Source organism: Mauremys mutica, chromosome 4 (assembly GCF_020497125.1).
Source record: "Mauremys mutica isolate MM-2020 ecotype Southern chromosome 4, ASM2049712v1, whole genome shotgun sequence".
In the NCBI taxonomy this organism is placed as follows: domain Eukaryota; kingdom Metazoa; phylum Chordata; order Testudines; family Geoemydidae; genus Mauremys; species Mauremys mutica.
In genome coordinates this window covers 142372303-142387641 of record NC_059075.1, presented here as the reverse complement: position 1 = coordinate 142387641, position 15339 = coordinate 142372303, and the positions used below count along the sequence as shown (strand labels likewise).

The following is a 15339-nucleotide window of genomic DNA, read 5'->3' as shown; positions in this document are numbered from 1 at the left end:
ATTTAGTTACCTCCTATGCTTCCTACTGAATAAGGGAATAAATTAAGCAACCAAATTTCCATGTCAACAATGAAATAACTTTATATATTTTTTTAAAAACTCTTGATGGTTGCATCACAGAAAAAACTAACCCAACATGCTTTGCAGGTGTTGGCTTCATCTGATGAGATCATCTCGTAACTGTGTTTCAGTCCTTTTCCCTAAGGACACTTGAAATCCTCCTCAAGTCAGCCAGCAACTGAAAGCTTGCTCAGTTTGTGTGGGAACACAGGAGGCCAGATCCTGATGCCTCGGTATATTGTCTTCAGCCAAACTAGTTGCATGATTAAGGAATGGTGATGGCAACATAAGCAGATCTGTGCATTAAAGCCATTTTAAGGGCTTTGAATACCTCAGCAGAGAGGACACCTTACCTAGAGATGCTTTTTCTTCAAAACCCTCTGGCACAGAAGGGGTTGGCACAGCCACTCCATGTGTCTCCTGGGTGTTCTGAAAGGGTTTAATAAGTGGATGGTAAGGAAACTCACAACTGTGTATACACAACACCTAGAACAAAGGTTCAAGACTGGGGTGCCAAGGCGCCACAACAATACAAATTAATAATAACACCTCAAATACAATGTGTATAAAGTGCTGGGCATGAGTTTCACCCATGTTAGGTCATCTGAATGTCAGCTTTCATTTATATATGTTCCTAGGCCTCCTGGTTGTGAAGAAAAGCTTGAAAACATGACTTGACTGTAGCCAGTGCAGACATGTCTGCTTGCACATGCAGACAACCTCCCACTGGGGAAGGACTACCAGCTATTGCCAGAGAGCTACCGCCATTGGTGCACCCGCTGCTGGCATGGTGGCCTTGGGAAGCACACCTGTTGGGAGTAGACTTGGCACTCCGGATTGCCTTATTCCATCTGTACTGGACAGGGCAGGGCAGGGGTGAAGATAGTCTCCACCAAGCATTGGCAGTTGCTCACCAAAGTTCACGCACAGAGGACACTAACTCACTGAAGAAATGGCATGAATTCTGTGGAGGGGCTGTGGCATTCAGCACAGCCTAATAAGAAGTTAAGTGCCACTGACACTGCCCTCCACCCCCCAACCCTCATGGGTTTGCATTCTTCTCCCTAGTTGGCATTGAGGACTCACCATGAAACCCAGCTGAAATTGCTGAGTCAACCATTTTTGCATCTGCACTGCAAATTCTGACGTATTTTGATGCACAAGCAAAACAGGAGCTTGCCCATGTGCCCAAATCTTAGTGACCCTGCTGAGCTTCAGGCTTGTGAAGCTATCTGAAGCCAGGGACATTTCAGGTCATTTGGGGTGCAAAAATTTTGTTCAGCTCTAGTTCATGCCATTTTTCCAAGAAGCGGCCTCATTTGTGGCACTTTCAACTAGGCTGAAATGCTGAACAAGGGCCTCCTACGCCTCCCAAACACAAACAGCCCAACCTGCACCTCCAGTGACTCACCGTGACGATCATTCAGCAAAAGCGTTTAAAGTTTTTGTTGCTTGCTAAACACACTAATGCATGAAAATTACAGACCAAGCCCTGTCAGGACTGGAACTCTGTAATTCCTGGACCAACGCTTTACTCAGCAGTTTTGAGCCTTGGATGTACCTTCTCGAGACTTCATTATAGACATTTCAGGCTCAATTCCTCCTCACCAGGCACCGTGTGCAGTCACCTACACCTTGTGCAAAGTGCTACCAAATCAGAACAGTGGTGTTAGAAACCCACTTTGCTGTGACTGCACAAATGGCTGGACAAGGCTGAATCGGGCCATTCTGTACAGAGAAATTTATACCAGTCAGATGGTTCCTGTAACAGGAGTGATCTTTAATCGATAGAAAACATACATTGTTAACAGATAAAGGGCCAGCAGCTAGAGCTCAATAACAGATAGCACAGTTCCTGGGTTTTGTAGGACCCATAAAATGTGGTGTTGTTCACTGCCAACAGCTTCTTCTAGGCAGCTCTTTAGTCCTTTGTGCAAAGAGAATTTTGCCCTACAAGCAGTTTCCACCATTGCACAGCGTGGTTGTGTTTCTTATACAACCCCCTGGATAATGCAGTAGCCAGTGCCCTTTGCCTTTCGTTCAGCAGTATTGTTACTTTGACAAGAGATTGCAGTAGGGTTCCAAGGTCCCACTGGGCAAAGTTTCAGTTTAACACATAATCTACTCCACCATCATAAACACGTTGAGAGTCTAGATTAACTCGCTGTAAAGGCACTGGATGTGAAAAGAAAGCAGTGTGGGATAATTTAGGAACACAGAAATTTCCAGAGCAGTGGCACACCTAGCTCAGTCTGCTGTCTCTGACAGTGGCCAGCACCAGCTGCTTCAGAGGAAGGGGCAAGAACCCCATGGTAGGCAGTTATGGAATAACCTGCCCATAAGGAAAGCTTCCTTCTGACCCCCAATAGTTAGAGGTTGGCTTGTGCCCTGCAGCATGAGGGTTTGTGTTTCTCATTGCAGCCACTGTGGCTGCATACAGCCATCAGGGGATTTTTCTGCAACCACAACAGCCTCTTGGGCTGAAATGGGTCTGAGGGCAGGGGCATAGTGGCAAAGCAGCGACCCCTCCCAGTAGCGTCCAGCTGTTGCCCTTGGCTGCTTTGCTGGCTGCCATGCTGGCACCACCAATTGGGGGTGGGGGGGGGCGGGATCAGCGCCTTGCACCACACAGCCTCCTGGGGGCTCCGGGCAGCGCCTCTGCAGACACATCGGGCCCAGTATGCGTGCTCAGCAGGCTTCAGGTTTCAGCCCCTGGGCTTTGGCTCTAGGCTTCAGCCCAGTGCGACGGGGCGTGGGCTTGGAAAAATTGTCAGAGCGGCCACCAGCAAGGGTTAGTGGCCGCACCCTGAGCCACCAAAAAAATTGTTCTAAGAACCCCATACCCTATTAGAGTCAAAAAGAAACATTTCAATTGTTTGGGTTGTGTTTTCCGCACCACCTGATAATTATACAGCGAATACATGTTACTAAAAATATCTTCCTTCCTGGATTGTACACAGATCCAGAACATTGCTGGCTGTAGGCTGAAACGTGACCATTGTCCTGCAATTTCACACACACACACCTTCAGACCTTTGAATGCTTAGGATTCTCAACCCCACCCACTCTGAGTGTTGCTAATACGTATCAAGGATGGGTTTCTTGGCCTGGATTCATGAATGCTAGCTGGCTGCTATTTACATTAATGCTGCCAGGAAAGGGGGTCCACGGAGGACTATAATATTGCCCAACTCACCAGAGTGCTATTAAACGGACTCACTCAGGGGTTGAATTTTATGTCCCAGAGAGATCACACTCAGCAGCAGCAGGTAGGATGGGAAGGAACGGCTGACTTGTTAAAGCACTCCCTTTTAGTCTGTGTTGGGAGCAGCATGGCTGGGCTCCAGAAGAAGCAGTGATCAGAAGTGGCAGAGAAACCCGAGAGGACCTCCCAGAGAGAAAAAAATATAAATGAACATGGCAAATAGCTTCCCCACCCTCACCCAGAGTTTCCTGCCAATTCTTGACAAAATGGAAAAATGCAGATGTTCCCTTACTGTGTGCTTTACGGAGTCCCTGTCACAGCCTGCAGTGCCTGCCCTAAACTGATGATGACACAGTCAGGAGACCATCCTCCTCAGCCCCAAAACGTATGTCAATTGACCAAGCACATTAACAGTGGTGAACAGGTTGGCTACTTTTAAGGCATCAGGTATCAACCTCTGTCAGAGGCCAACTGCTAGGCTAGATGGACTTCCGGCTGTTCCCAGGCAGGACATTCTGTGGTTCCTGGAGATACACAAGATAATGGGAGGGAACATTTTGGGCAAGAACCTTAGCTTTTGTTGAAGGGCTAAGGAGAACAGAGAGCACAAGGAAGCATTTCAGGATTTCTCCCCCTTTGCCCTTGCCCAGCGACACCTCTCCAGCTGAAGATGTCAGGCTATGACTTCAATAGGATTTCCTTGAGGTCTGAAACTTTGCCAGCAAAAGCCAAACAAAGAGGCATTTCATACAAGCTAGCGTGGCCTTCTCTGGTACAGCCATGAAAAGCATAAGGGAGGCGACAAATAGAAAACCAGCAATTCTTAGCTATTCCACATTGCTTTGAATCTCAGGAGCGCAATACACACAGTAGCTTGTTAACAAGGAAATAGAGTGATTTATAAGCATTCATTTGCCCCTGCATTCTGAGAAGTGCATGTGTCACACACTAGATTACAGGGACACACCCCTACGGAAATGAACAAGAGGAAGGCCTATATTTTCAAGTGTCCAATCAAGGCTGGCTTTACGCCGATTCACCCAATTCCTCGGAATCAGGCCCCATGCTGGAGAGAGCCCCGCGCCCAAGGGGACCCCACTCCAGGGGTCTTCGGTGGCATTTTGGGGGCAGGGGGGGTCCTTCGGTGTTGTGGAAAACCCGGAGCAGAACCCCCACCACCGAGTATTCCAATCAGGCCCTGCAGGTCATAAAGCCAGCCCTGTGTCCAATAACTGTGAGTGTCCAATTTTTTGAGATGTCAAAATGAGATGTTTAAGGGTCCTGTCTGAGCACCTGCTGCTCCCAGGGAATTCTTTTGGAATTGTGGGTGCTCCGCACCTCTCAGAATTAGCCCCCACAATGTCACGTTTGTCTTCCAAAAATGGAGGAAGCTCAAGTCAGTGGCCTCTCTTGGCAATGCTGGCCATAGCAACTGCATGTATTTGCTAGGCATGTGACTAGCTTTACTCAGCCTCCCTCTGACTCATGGTGAGGTGCTTCTACTCTCTTGAGTGGTTCGCTTAGAACCAGCATTTCAGGTTTGAGGAGGTTCTCTGTGTCCTGCTTGGGATGAGCATTCATTGCGCTCCTTCATGACTGTGATACAGAATTAGGCCGTCCCTCTCCAAGGAAGCTTCTCTCACCCTTCAAATGCTGATGAGAGAGCCCCACCTGACTGTACTTTGCCCAGTTCCACGATCTCCTATCACGAGGACTTGCACGTCCTTCATTTGGAATGACTTTGTTGCATCTCATTGTGGTTCCCAGAGGTAAGAGTCTGTAGCAAAAGATGACCCAACAATTAGCCCCCTGTTCGCAGCAATCTCAGAGAGGCCGAGGGCTGACTGAGCTCCCTCCTAATCCCTCTTGGTGGCTCCTCCAAGTCAGGGGTGAGGCCCAATCAGGAAAGCTTGCCCTTCCCCTTCCGCTGCTGCCCCTGCTTAGTGGTTAGCTAGTGTGCTTTGATCTCCAGGGCTGCCAAGGCCGCACCTTGCACTGGCAATGAGAATGGAGGAAGTCGTGCGAGGTGTTGATCGCTGAAGAACAGAGGGATAGCTCAGTGGTTTGAGCATTGGCCTGCTAAACCCAGGGTTGTGAGTTCAATCCTTGAGGGGGCCACTTAGGGATCTGGGGCAAAAATTGGTCCTGCTAGTGAAGGCAGGGGGCTGGACTCTATGACCTTGCAAGGTCCCTTCCAGTTCTAGGAGATTGGTATATCTCCAATTATTATTACCTAAGAAAGTGCCACCACTCCCAAGAGTACACGAGTTGCAAGTACCCTCTCATTAAAGTGCCTACTGGAAAACATTGCCCCTGGTAGCAAGGCCACTGCTAAATGCTATAAGGGTTCATATGGGAAGGAAGTTAGTCTTGCAAGGAGAAAAAATGTCATATAGAGAGGAATGTTGAAGAGGTCTGGGCACAATTCCAGGGCAGGGTGTACACAAACCCTAAGCCACTTTCAATATTGACTCACGGCAGCCTAGCAAAGCCCTGGCAATGCAGAATGTCAGTTGCTGTGTGAAGAGAAGGGGCTGTAGATTAGTAAATTGCTTATGTGATGTGTGTTACAGCAAGGCCTCAGGAGCAGGAGAGTGGTCTCCGCTCCATTCATTGCGCATCACAGCTAGAGCTGGGTGAAAAAAAGGCAAGGTTATTATGCAAAAAAAAAAAATGTTTACATTACATTTTTCATTTAATTCAAATTTTTTAAATTAAAAATTTCAGAACAATTTATTTCTACCTTAGCGGGAAAACCCCCTACTCTCTCCCCAGCGCCCCAATTGGAAAAAAAAAATTGACGAGTGGGAGACATTTTCCCCTGCAATTTCAAAAAAAAAAAAAAAAAAAAAAGACAATAATGAAGTCGTTCTGCAAAAATTTCAGTCACTAACCCCCCCCCTTTTTTGGAGGAGAACTTCATTTGCCAGTGTTAAGAATCCCCATTCCCCACCCCACCCCCAGCAGGGTTCATGTCACACAGTGTAAGCATATGTTCCACCAGGCCTCCCTGCTATAGAAACACTTGGGCCAGAAGTACCTCTACACTGTTCTGCTGCGTATGTGGGATGCAGGGAAGTGCAGCCGACATTTAATAGGCAGGAAAGCTCTCATTTCTCTCTGATGCCAGACAGACCGAGTGACAGGGCATCAAAGCAGGGAGGGAGAGACGCTCCTTGAGGAGCTTACAGGGCAGGTTCTCACTGCCTGCAAAAGCACAGCTGAGCTGCCCTTTTTTTTCTTTTTTTAAGCCTTCTCAGTGACTCATTCGTCTGGTTTCTCCATTTGTAGTTAGAATTCCCTTTTCAAAAATAAAAGGGTGAGAGTGCAGAGAAGCTAGGAAGCATTGGGAAGAGGGCAGCAACACCATGACACTTGTTGGAGGATGAGGGACTATGTAAGCTTGGAGACTGACAGCTCCCACCCTGTAGCCAAATAGCACACCAGAGAGGTCAGCACAGGGGCAGGTGAGAAAGTTGCATTGCTGGGGCTGAGTAAGGGGGTGGCTCTGCGTGTTTATTCCAAAGGACATTTGTGCTGCAGAGACCTATTCATTCCCCCTGCCCTGCTTCTCTTCCTCGAGTAGCCCATTTCAAGCAGAGGCAGATGGCCAGCTGTACCACAAGCATGGATCTCCCCTGGAAAATTGACCACACGGGATTCCCATGCTTGTTCCTGCTCTTTGATTCCATACAAGATACAATTTTTAAAAAGTTTTTCAACTAATAGCCAGCCCTGAAAACTCAGTGTGAGCTCTCCCAGTCAAGCAGGGTTCTCTCTCTCTGGTGCGATCAGCTTTAAGAAACATTCTGCAGGTAAGTCATGCCCTCAGTGACACCTGTGCAGCTCCACTGCTCCCTTATTATTCCTTCAGCAATACCTGTGTAATCCCACAGCCTCCTAATTGTTCCTTTAATGACACCTTGCAACTCCATTGTCTCCTAATACCCATAACAATACCTGTAAAACTCTATTAATATTTATGCATCCCAGTCGCTGTCAGTGCACAGGTGTAATAATTGACTGAAATGTTGTAAATGTAGCTATGCTGATGATGCACAAGAAGCAACAGAATGTGTCTCATTCTCTCTTAGTTAGGTCAGCTCTTCGGGGCTAAGAATGCAGGATTTGCATGACCAGACCAATATCTGGTAAGGACAGTATCCCATGTCTGGTATATTACATGCAGTTCAGCTACCCTGTCTCCATAATACACCTAGGCAGTTGTGCCCTATTCCAAACTCCTTATGGGACTGGACCCTTGGGAAGGATCATCATGTGGGGAAAAATATACTCAATACTCCTAGCAAATGGGGAGGTTTTACTGAATTTGCAAGGAGTACTCTCTCCTGATTCCGGAGGTAGAGAGACTCTTCTGGAGATTTTTAGGGGATCCCCAGATCTATCCCTGCTAACTGTACCTCCCAATTTCAATGTTAAATAGCAACTGGATGCTAAGCGCTGATAATCCTGTCTGAGCGAGTCCCTGTCCCAAGGAGTTTCTACAGAAGGACCCGTCTAGAGGTTACGTAAAGGTACGGGAGAACTGTCTGACAGTGCAAACAAGCGAAACTGATGCACTGAGAGCAAATAGCCCAAGAGATCCCAGGGGAAAGCTCTCAGCCTCACCCATCATGGAAGAGCTCCAAGTCACGGGCATAGAGCAGCAGCTTTGTTTTTGGTGCACTCCCTGACTTTGATGTTAAGCAGCTGTGGCAGAGCCGAGCATGTATGCGGCTTGGTACACAGGGAATGAAACAAATAAAGAAGCTAATTCCATGGGGTTAATTCAACCTGACGTAGACATACCAGTCTTTCCTCCCTCTCAGCTCTGTTAGTTACATGCTCACCTTAAGAGCGAGGCTGGCCAAAATCAGGGGTGGCTCTAGACATTTCGCCGCCCCAAGCACGGCGGCATGCCGTGGGGGGCGCTCTGCCGGTCACCGGTCCCGTGGCTCTGGTGGACCTCCCGCAGGCGTGCCTGCAGAGGGTCGGCTGGTCCCACGGCTCCACCGAAGCGACAGAGCGTCCCCCGCGGCATGCCACGCCAAGCACATGCTTGGCGTGCTGGGGCCTGGAGCCGCCCCTGGCCAAAATCATGACGACCATCTTAATGGAACCTGTGTTATACAGGGGAGGAGGGAAGGCGCTGATGAAGAACCCCCAAGTGGCATTTGCTGAATTTGGGCCGATTTAAATACATGACTCAAAATTTTTAATCAGGACAGGAGTTTTGTGCGCATCCTGTCCTGGGCATGGTCTGAGGCTCTGGAACGAACTCAGGACTATCACAAACCTTCTCCAAGTGCCACATGTATTTCTTTGACCTGCCTTCTTTAATATAAACACATAACAATGGGTATATTTATTTAACAACAACAAAATTCACCACACGTCTACCAAAACATGACACTCCACTGCACACACTCCTCCTCCTGGAGAAAGGATGAGAGAAACAACAACATGTGACAGATGTGTAGTCACGTTGCTTAATGCACTACTGGAAGGCACTCGGATAAAAACCTATCTAGAATAGAACAGAACAGTGATAATTCTTTATTCAAGGGTTATGTCCCCATCACAACAGCCTAGAGGATCGTTCAAAATAACCTGCAAAAAGGGTCTGATTCTCTAGGTTTTTAAAGTAATTTCTACAATAGTTAAATCCCTCTGAATTGTATAGGGTTCTCCTATCACACACTGGGAGGAGGATTTGCTTTTGGAGCTGGCGGGCACTGATCCACATACTGACCCATAAATATCATTTGGTGTAAAGTCCTGCTATACCACATCAGGACATTGACTTCTCCATTGTTCCATTCAGTTCAAGGGGGTTTTGCTCATTTATAGCATACCTGCTTAGAGCTTTGCCGATGTCCCTTTCCCCACTTCTGCTTCAGGACCTCACTTTACTAATGAGTATCTCATAACTGAGCTAACGAGAGGGTGTGATGCAACAGGGAGCGGGGCGGATTGACCTGGAAATGTTGCAGAGGAGTTACACTAGGGATGGGGGACTTCCCTTGAAGGAAGATCCCTGAGCTGTAACCTGAGCCAGGAGGGGGGTTGGGAGAAGTGACACCTTCTGGCCCAGAGACTGGACAAAGGAGGAGGAGGAGTTGGGGGGAGGAGGGAGAGAGCTGCTGGAGGACTTTTTGGTTTCAGTTTTGTGCTGGGTGGTGCGGTCGAATGCAGGGAACCCCAGGCTGGGGTCTAAGCTCCCTGCTCCCCAAAAGGACATGACTGAGGGGTACTGGTTGTACCCTGCATTCCTACTGTCCAATAAACCTTCCATTTTACTGGCTGGCTGAGAGTCACAGTGAATCCCAGGAAGAGGGGTGCAGGGCCCTGACTCCCCCACACTCCGTGACAGAGGGCATTTCCAGTAGCAGTGAAATCAGAATACTGTACTCACAACGACAAAGAGTCCTGGGGCATCTTATTGACTAACAGACATATTGGAGCATAAGCTTTTGTGGGTGAATACCCACTTTGTCGGATGCATGCACAAAGTGGGTATTCACCCACGAAAGCTCATGCTCCAATACGTTTGTTAGTCAATAAGGTGCCACAGGACTCTTGTTTGCTTTTTACAGATCCAGACTAACATGGCTACCCCTCTGATACTTGTACTCACAACCTGATTCTGATTTGCTACCAACACATTCAGCCTTGTATTTGCATTAGAAATGCAAACACAGTTTACCAAGTTCATGACCATTGTAACTTACCTCACCTCACAGCTTCCTACCTGGCTATTTTGCCTATGTCCATCATAAACTATGGGCTCAGATCAGATTTCAGTCCCTGCCTGTAACCATCATCATTAAAAAGTGGTTTTGCTTCCGACCCGATTTTCTTTCTGCATATAGACAATAAGAGATATACCGGGCACCATGCCAATCTAGCTGGTTCTAAACACCGTTTGCTAGAGTGGCAGAGCAAGCTCCTTTGACCTCCTACCACCGGTGCAGTTAGACCCCTGCATTCAGGAACGTAATGGGGGAAGTGGAAAATACTCACGAGGGGCATGAAGGTCAGTAACGGTCGGACTCTTGGCCGAGGCTTAAGTGTTGCTGTTCCAGAATCAGTCACTGTAGTAACGCGATTATCCTCATAATACAGTTCAACAACGTCACCTAAAAATAAGGAGAATAGAACTTGTGAGACAGGAATAAAGCTAACTGCTGTTAAAACCAAACACGATCATATAAGGAGGTCTGGTCTACACTACGAGGTTAGGTCAAATTTAGCCATGTTAGGTCGATTTTATAAAGAATGTGTCTATACAACCAACCCTGTTCCGCCGACCTAAAGGGCTTTTAAAATCAACTGCTGTACTCCTCCCCTGATGAGGGGAGTAGAGCTAAAAATTGACCTTCTTGGGTTGAATTTGGGGTACTGTAGATGCAGCGCTGTGCAATTCGATGGTATTGACCTCCGGGAGCTATCCCAGAGTGCTCCAATGTGACCGCTCTGGACAGCGCTTTCAACTCCGATGCACTAGCCAGGTACACAGGAAAAGCAGCAGGAACTTTTGAATTTCATTTCCTGTTTGGTCAGCGTGGCGAGCTCAGCAGAACAGGGGACCCAGAACTGCAAACGAGCTCCAGCATGGAGCGAATGGGAGACACTGGATCTGATTTCTGTATGGGAAGAAGAATCTGTGCGGGCAGAACTCCAATCCAGCAGAAGAAATGCTGATATATATGCCAAAAAAATCACACAGGGCATGATGGACAGCGGCTATACCAGGGACACACAGCAGTGCCGCGTGAAAATAGGAGCTCAGGCAAGCCTACCAAAAGACAAAGGAGGCAAACAGTGGCTCTGGGTCAGAGCCCCAGACATGCCGCTTCTGTGATTAGCTGCATGCCATTCTAGGAGGGGGGGACCCAACACTCTCTTTGGACACCTGGAAGTTGGCAGCCTCACGCAACAAGGATGAGGATTTTGTTGATGAGGAGGAGAATATGCAGCAGGCAAGTGGAGAATCTGTTCTCCTGGGCAGCCAGGACCTTTTCCTCACCCTGGACCCAATACCCTCCCAGGGCGTATTGTTCTCAGCCCTGAAGATGGAGAAGGCACCTCTGGTGAGTGCACATTTGTAATGACACTACAAGGGTTAAAAGCAATTGTGTTTAGTGTTTGATTTGTCCTGAACAATTGGGATGCATTCGCAGCCAGTACAGCTACTGGAAAAGTCTGTTAACGTGTCTGGGGCTGGAGCAGGAATCCTCCAGGGACATCTCCATGAAGCTCTCCTGGAGGTACTCTGAAAGCCTTTGCAGAAGGTTTCTGGGGAGGGCGGCCTTATTTCATCCGCCAGAGTAGGACACTTTACCACACCAAGCCAGTAGCAAGTGGTCTGGAATCATTACAGCACAAAGCATGGCAGCGAATGGTCCTGGGTTTTGGTCGCATTCATGCAACATTCGGTCTTTATGTTTCTGTGTTAGCCTCAGGAAAGTGATATTGCTCATGGTCACCTGCTTGAAATAGGGGAAGTTTTGTAAGGGAACAGTAATCCCCTCTGTTTGGTGATCCCCGACACATTAGACCCTGGGCATGCTGGGCTGTTTGCGCTTGGCTAAAAGGGATCATTCTGGAGAATAGCCACACAGGCAGGGGGAGGAGGGGGAAAGGGGTGTGCCCCAAAACCACAGCCCCTCCTTTTAAATGGCAAACCCAACCGGCATTGGTTGCTATGGGAAAGGAGGGCACTGCAGTTTGAAACTATTCCCACATATTATGAACGCAGAAGAAGCCAACCCCATGTACCCTTTGGCTTACCATGGCTGCCTGGAAAGTGAATTCTGTTGCCCAGCCGTGTGTGATGTGTCACCATACTGGCAGGTGCTCAATATAAAAGGCAAAACGTGACCTTGTGCCTAAAACACATGTGCTGTCTGCTGTGAATTTCTTGATTCATTGTGAAAGCGTCTCCCTTTTGTTCTCAGAAATGTATCTATGCTATGGCATCTGTATGGATAACCCAGGAAAAAAAGGCGCAAAATGATTGTTTGCCATTGCTTTCAAGGAGGGAGGGAGGTGAGACTGACAGCATGTACCCAAAACCACCCGTGACAATGTTTTTGCCCCATCAGGCATTGGGAGCTTAACCCAGAATTCCAATGGGTAGCAGGGACTGTGGGATAGCTACCCACAGTGCACCACTCCATGAGTCGATGCTAGCCATGGTATTGAGGACGCACTCCGCTGACCTAATGCGCTTAGTAGAGACATGCACGATCGACTTCTATAAAATCAACCTAATTTCATAATGTAGACATGCCCAAAGTGGTGTGGTGAATCCTAGGTCATCTCTCGCCCATTACTAGGAGAACTCCATCTGTTTGGATAAGAAACTCAAAGTCCGATGCTTAGCTGGATCTCTTGGGTTGAAGATGCCATGAGAACAGGCTTATATACGCTTTCAGGTGTTTGGGGAATCCTCCAGAGAAGGAGGGTCCTTGGTTCTGATACTTACTCACTCTGGTTCATCATCAGAACCTCTCTATAGGTACTTTAGGACATGATGCAAGTCAGTTTCTGTCTGACTTTTCCTTAATAGCAGGGGTTTCAGTCTGTTGGTCAGCCGGTGAATGTAGAACTAGTTTCCCCACTTGCTTAGAGGCTATGTTTACTGTGTGGATCAGCTTTCTGGTACCATGGGGAAAGGTGCCTAAAGAATCACCATAATTGGAGCTAAATGGAAAATGTCAACAAATTAAATGTGATGGAAGAGCCAGAATGAAATTGTTTGCAAAACTTTGTTTGCGCTTTTCTAACCAGCTCCAGTTGCAGTTAATATACAGTGACCAGGGCCTTGATCCTGCAAACACATGAGTAGCTGTTTGTATGAAGTAGGCCCATTGAACTCAGTGGAGCTTCCCATGTGTTCAGTAGTAAGACACCGTATCCAGCGTCCAGTATGCGCTCAGTGCTCTATGTCACAGGGTGTTATATCTGCAGATTAAATGAGTTCCTGTTATAGGAAGTAAAAGAAAAAAAGTCTTAATAAAAACCAAGAGAGAAGAGAGCATCTGAGCCTGAAGAACACAGATTTATTAGAGCATGTGGGTCTATTTTAGTGGGTTATTTTTACTGCTGTTCAGTATTAATAAAGGTCTGTCTCAGGTGGACCAGACTTATAAAGCTGGCATCTGATTCACCCTTAGGGATGGAGGGAGAAGATTCAGAAGCAACTGAAAGAAAACAGATGATTGTGCAGTGAGTCTCTGAGAGTCCCTCCAGCTCCCTCCCTATGTAAAGTAGCTTGGCTGGTTCCACAGCTGGATCAGTGGCTGGCAGTAGCACACAGACTGCAGGGCTTGGCTGATAGACAGTGTCTGTCTTCTCTTGCCGGTTAGCAACCAGATGGATTTGGTGGTGACCAAGATCAACTGATGGCCTCTCTCTCTACCTCTGCCACAAAATCCCTGCTGAATCCTGACCTATTACCCTTGGCGCGTGTCCCCATGCGGACAGTTGCATATTCCTACAGGTAGGGTAGGGAGGTCATAGAATCATAGAATCTCAGGGTTGGAAGGGACCTCAGGAGGTCATCTAGTCCAACCCCCTGCTCAAAGCAGGACCAAACCCAACTAAATCAAACCTCCAACACATGGGCTTTGCTGCTGGTATTATAGGCTGCTGTAGCTCTACAACAGATCCCCATCGTTTCGTTGTGCAGCAGAGAGGGACAATGGGCCCTTGTTGCTCACTAGTAGTATCCCAGCTCCCTGGGCTTGGCAGCCTGCACCAGCAGTTCCTCTTCTCAAGCTGCTTACAGTGAACACCAAACAAAGCAGTAAAGGACAAGCAATCTGCAGCGTCTCTCTCCCACTGAGCTTTAGCAGAAGAGCCTGCAGAAGGAAGGGGCACAGGCAGTGGCTTTGCGAGCAGCCATGAAGCTTTCCTTCCTGCACTTTCCTTTACTGCCCAGGCCGGGAGGGGGCTTTGGAAATGTTCAGAGGTAATAGTGCCCTTGGTTGGATCAACAGTGGGGATTGAACCTGGACCGTCAAACCTGGCTGAACCATAAGGTTGGTGTCAGCAATAGCTGACTCAAACTCTTTACATGGTCCACCCACAAAAGGGTGATGCTAAGGGTATGTCCAGGGGCGGCTCCAGGCCCCAGCATGCCAAGCGCATGCTTGGGGCTGCAAGCCGTGGGGGGCGCTCTGCCGGTCGCCGCAAGGGCAGCAGGCAGGCTGTCTTCGGCGGCATGCCTGCGGAGGGTCCGCTGGTCCCGCGGCTTCGGCGGACCTCCCACAGGCATGCCTGCGGGAGGTCCGAATCCGTGGGACCAGCGGACCCTCCGCAGGCAAGCCGCTGAAGGCAGCCTGCCTGCTGTGTTTGGGGAGGCAAAATCCCTAGAGCCGCCCCTGGGTATGTCTACACAGAAAAAAAACAAAAACCACCCACTAAACCTATGGAAATGAGTCTCAGAGCCTGCGCCCGCAGACTAAGGCTCACACGGATCATGCTACCATGTTAAAAATTGCAGTGTAGATGTTCACACTCCAGCTGGAGGTTAGGCTCCAACACCCATCCCCTCTCACCGGGCTTCACAGCCCAAGCTGGAACATTGACACTCAAGTGTTTAGTGCTATAGCAGGAGCTCCATGAGCCTGAGTCAGTTGAGACAGATTTGGAGACTTGCTGCTACTGCAGGTTTTTTTTTTGAAGTCTAGATGTACCTGAAGACACGAGTCCACCATGTGTTATACAGACACAAACGTCATTGACTAGGTAGGGTGAGGAGTGAACTTAAACCTCCGCCCAAAAGTGTCTAATCCATGCAAGTAGCACTAGATTGAACTTACTGAGACTCTTGGGCACTTGGCAACGTGGAGCCAAATTCTGCTTCCACTTACTCCCAGTTTACACCAGGGCTGTCTCCAGGGGATTTATGGCTGTAGCAAAGCAGTACTTGGCAGTCAAACTATCAATCCACCTCCATGCATCTCTCTTCTTCTAAATGAATCACTTTGCACTAGGTGAGTAGAGTGGGAACATGCCCAAGCCATATTTCGGTTGTTTACTGTAGGAGGCTTAGTCAAATAATG

General features: G+C 48.2%; 1 protein-coding gene across 1 annotated transcript in view; it reads right to left on the bottom strand.

The window, feature by feature from the left end:
• Positions 1-15339, bottom strand: part of C4H6orf132 (chromosome 4 C6orf132 homolog) — a 30280-nt gene that overhangs the window by 9033 nt on the left and 5908 nt on the right. The window contains exons 2-3 of the mRNA XM_045012459.1: positions 10289-10404; positions 414-489 (exon numbers count right to left, since the gene is read on the bottom strand). Coding sequence (XP_044868394.1) covers positions 414-489; positions 10289-10404 — 192 coding nt within the window. The remainder of the gene's footprint in view (positions 1-413; positions 490-10288; positions 10405-15339) is intronic.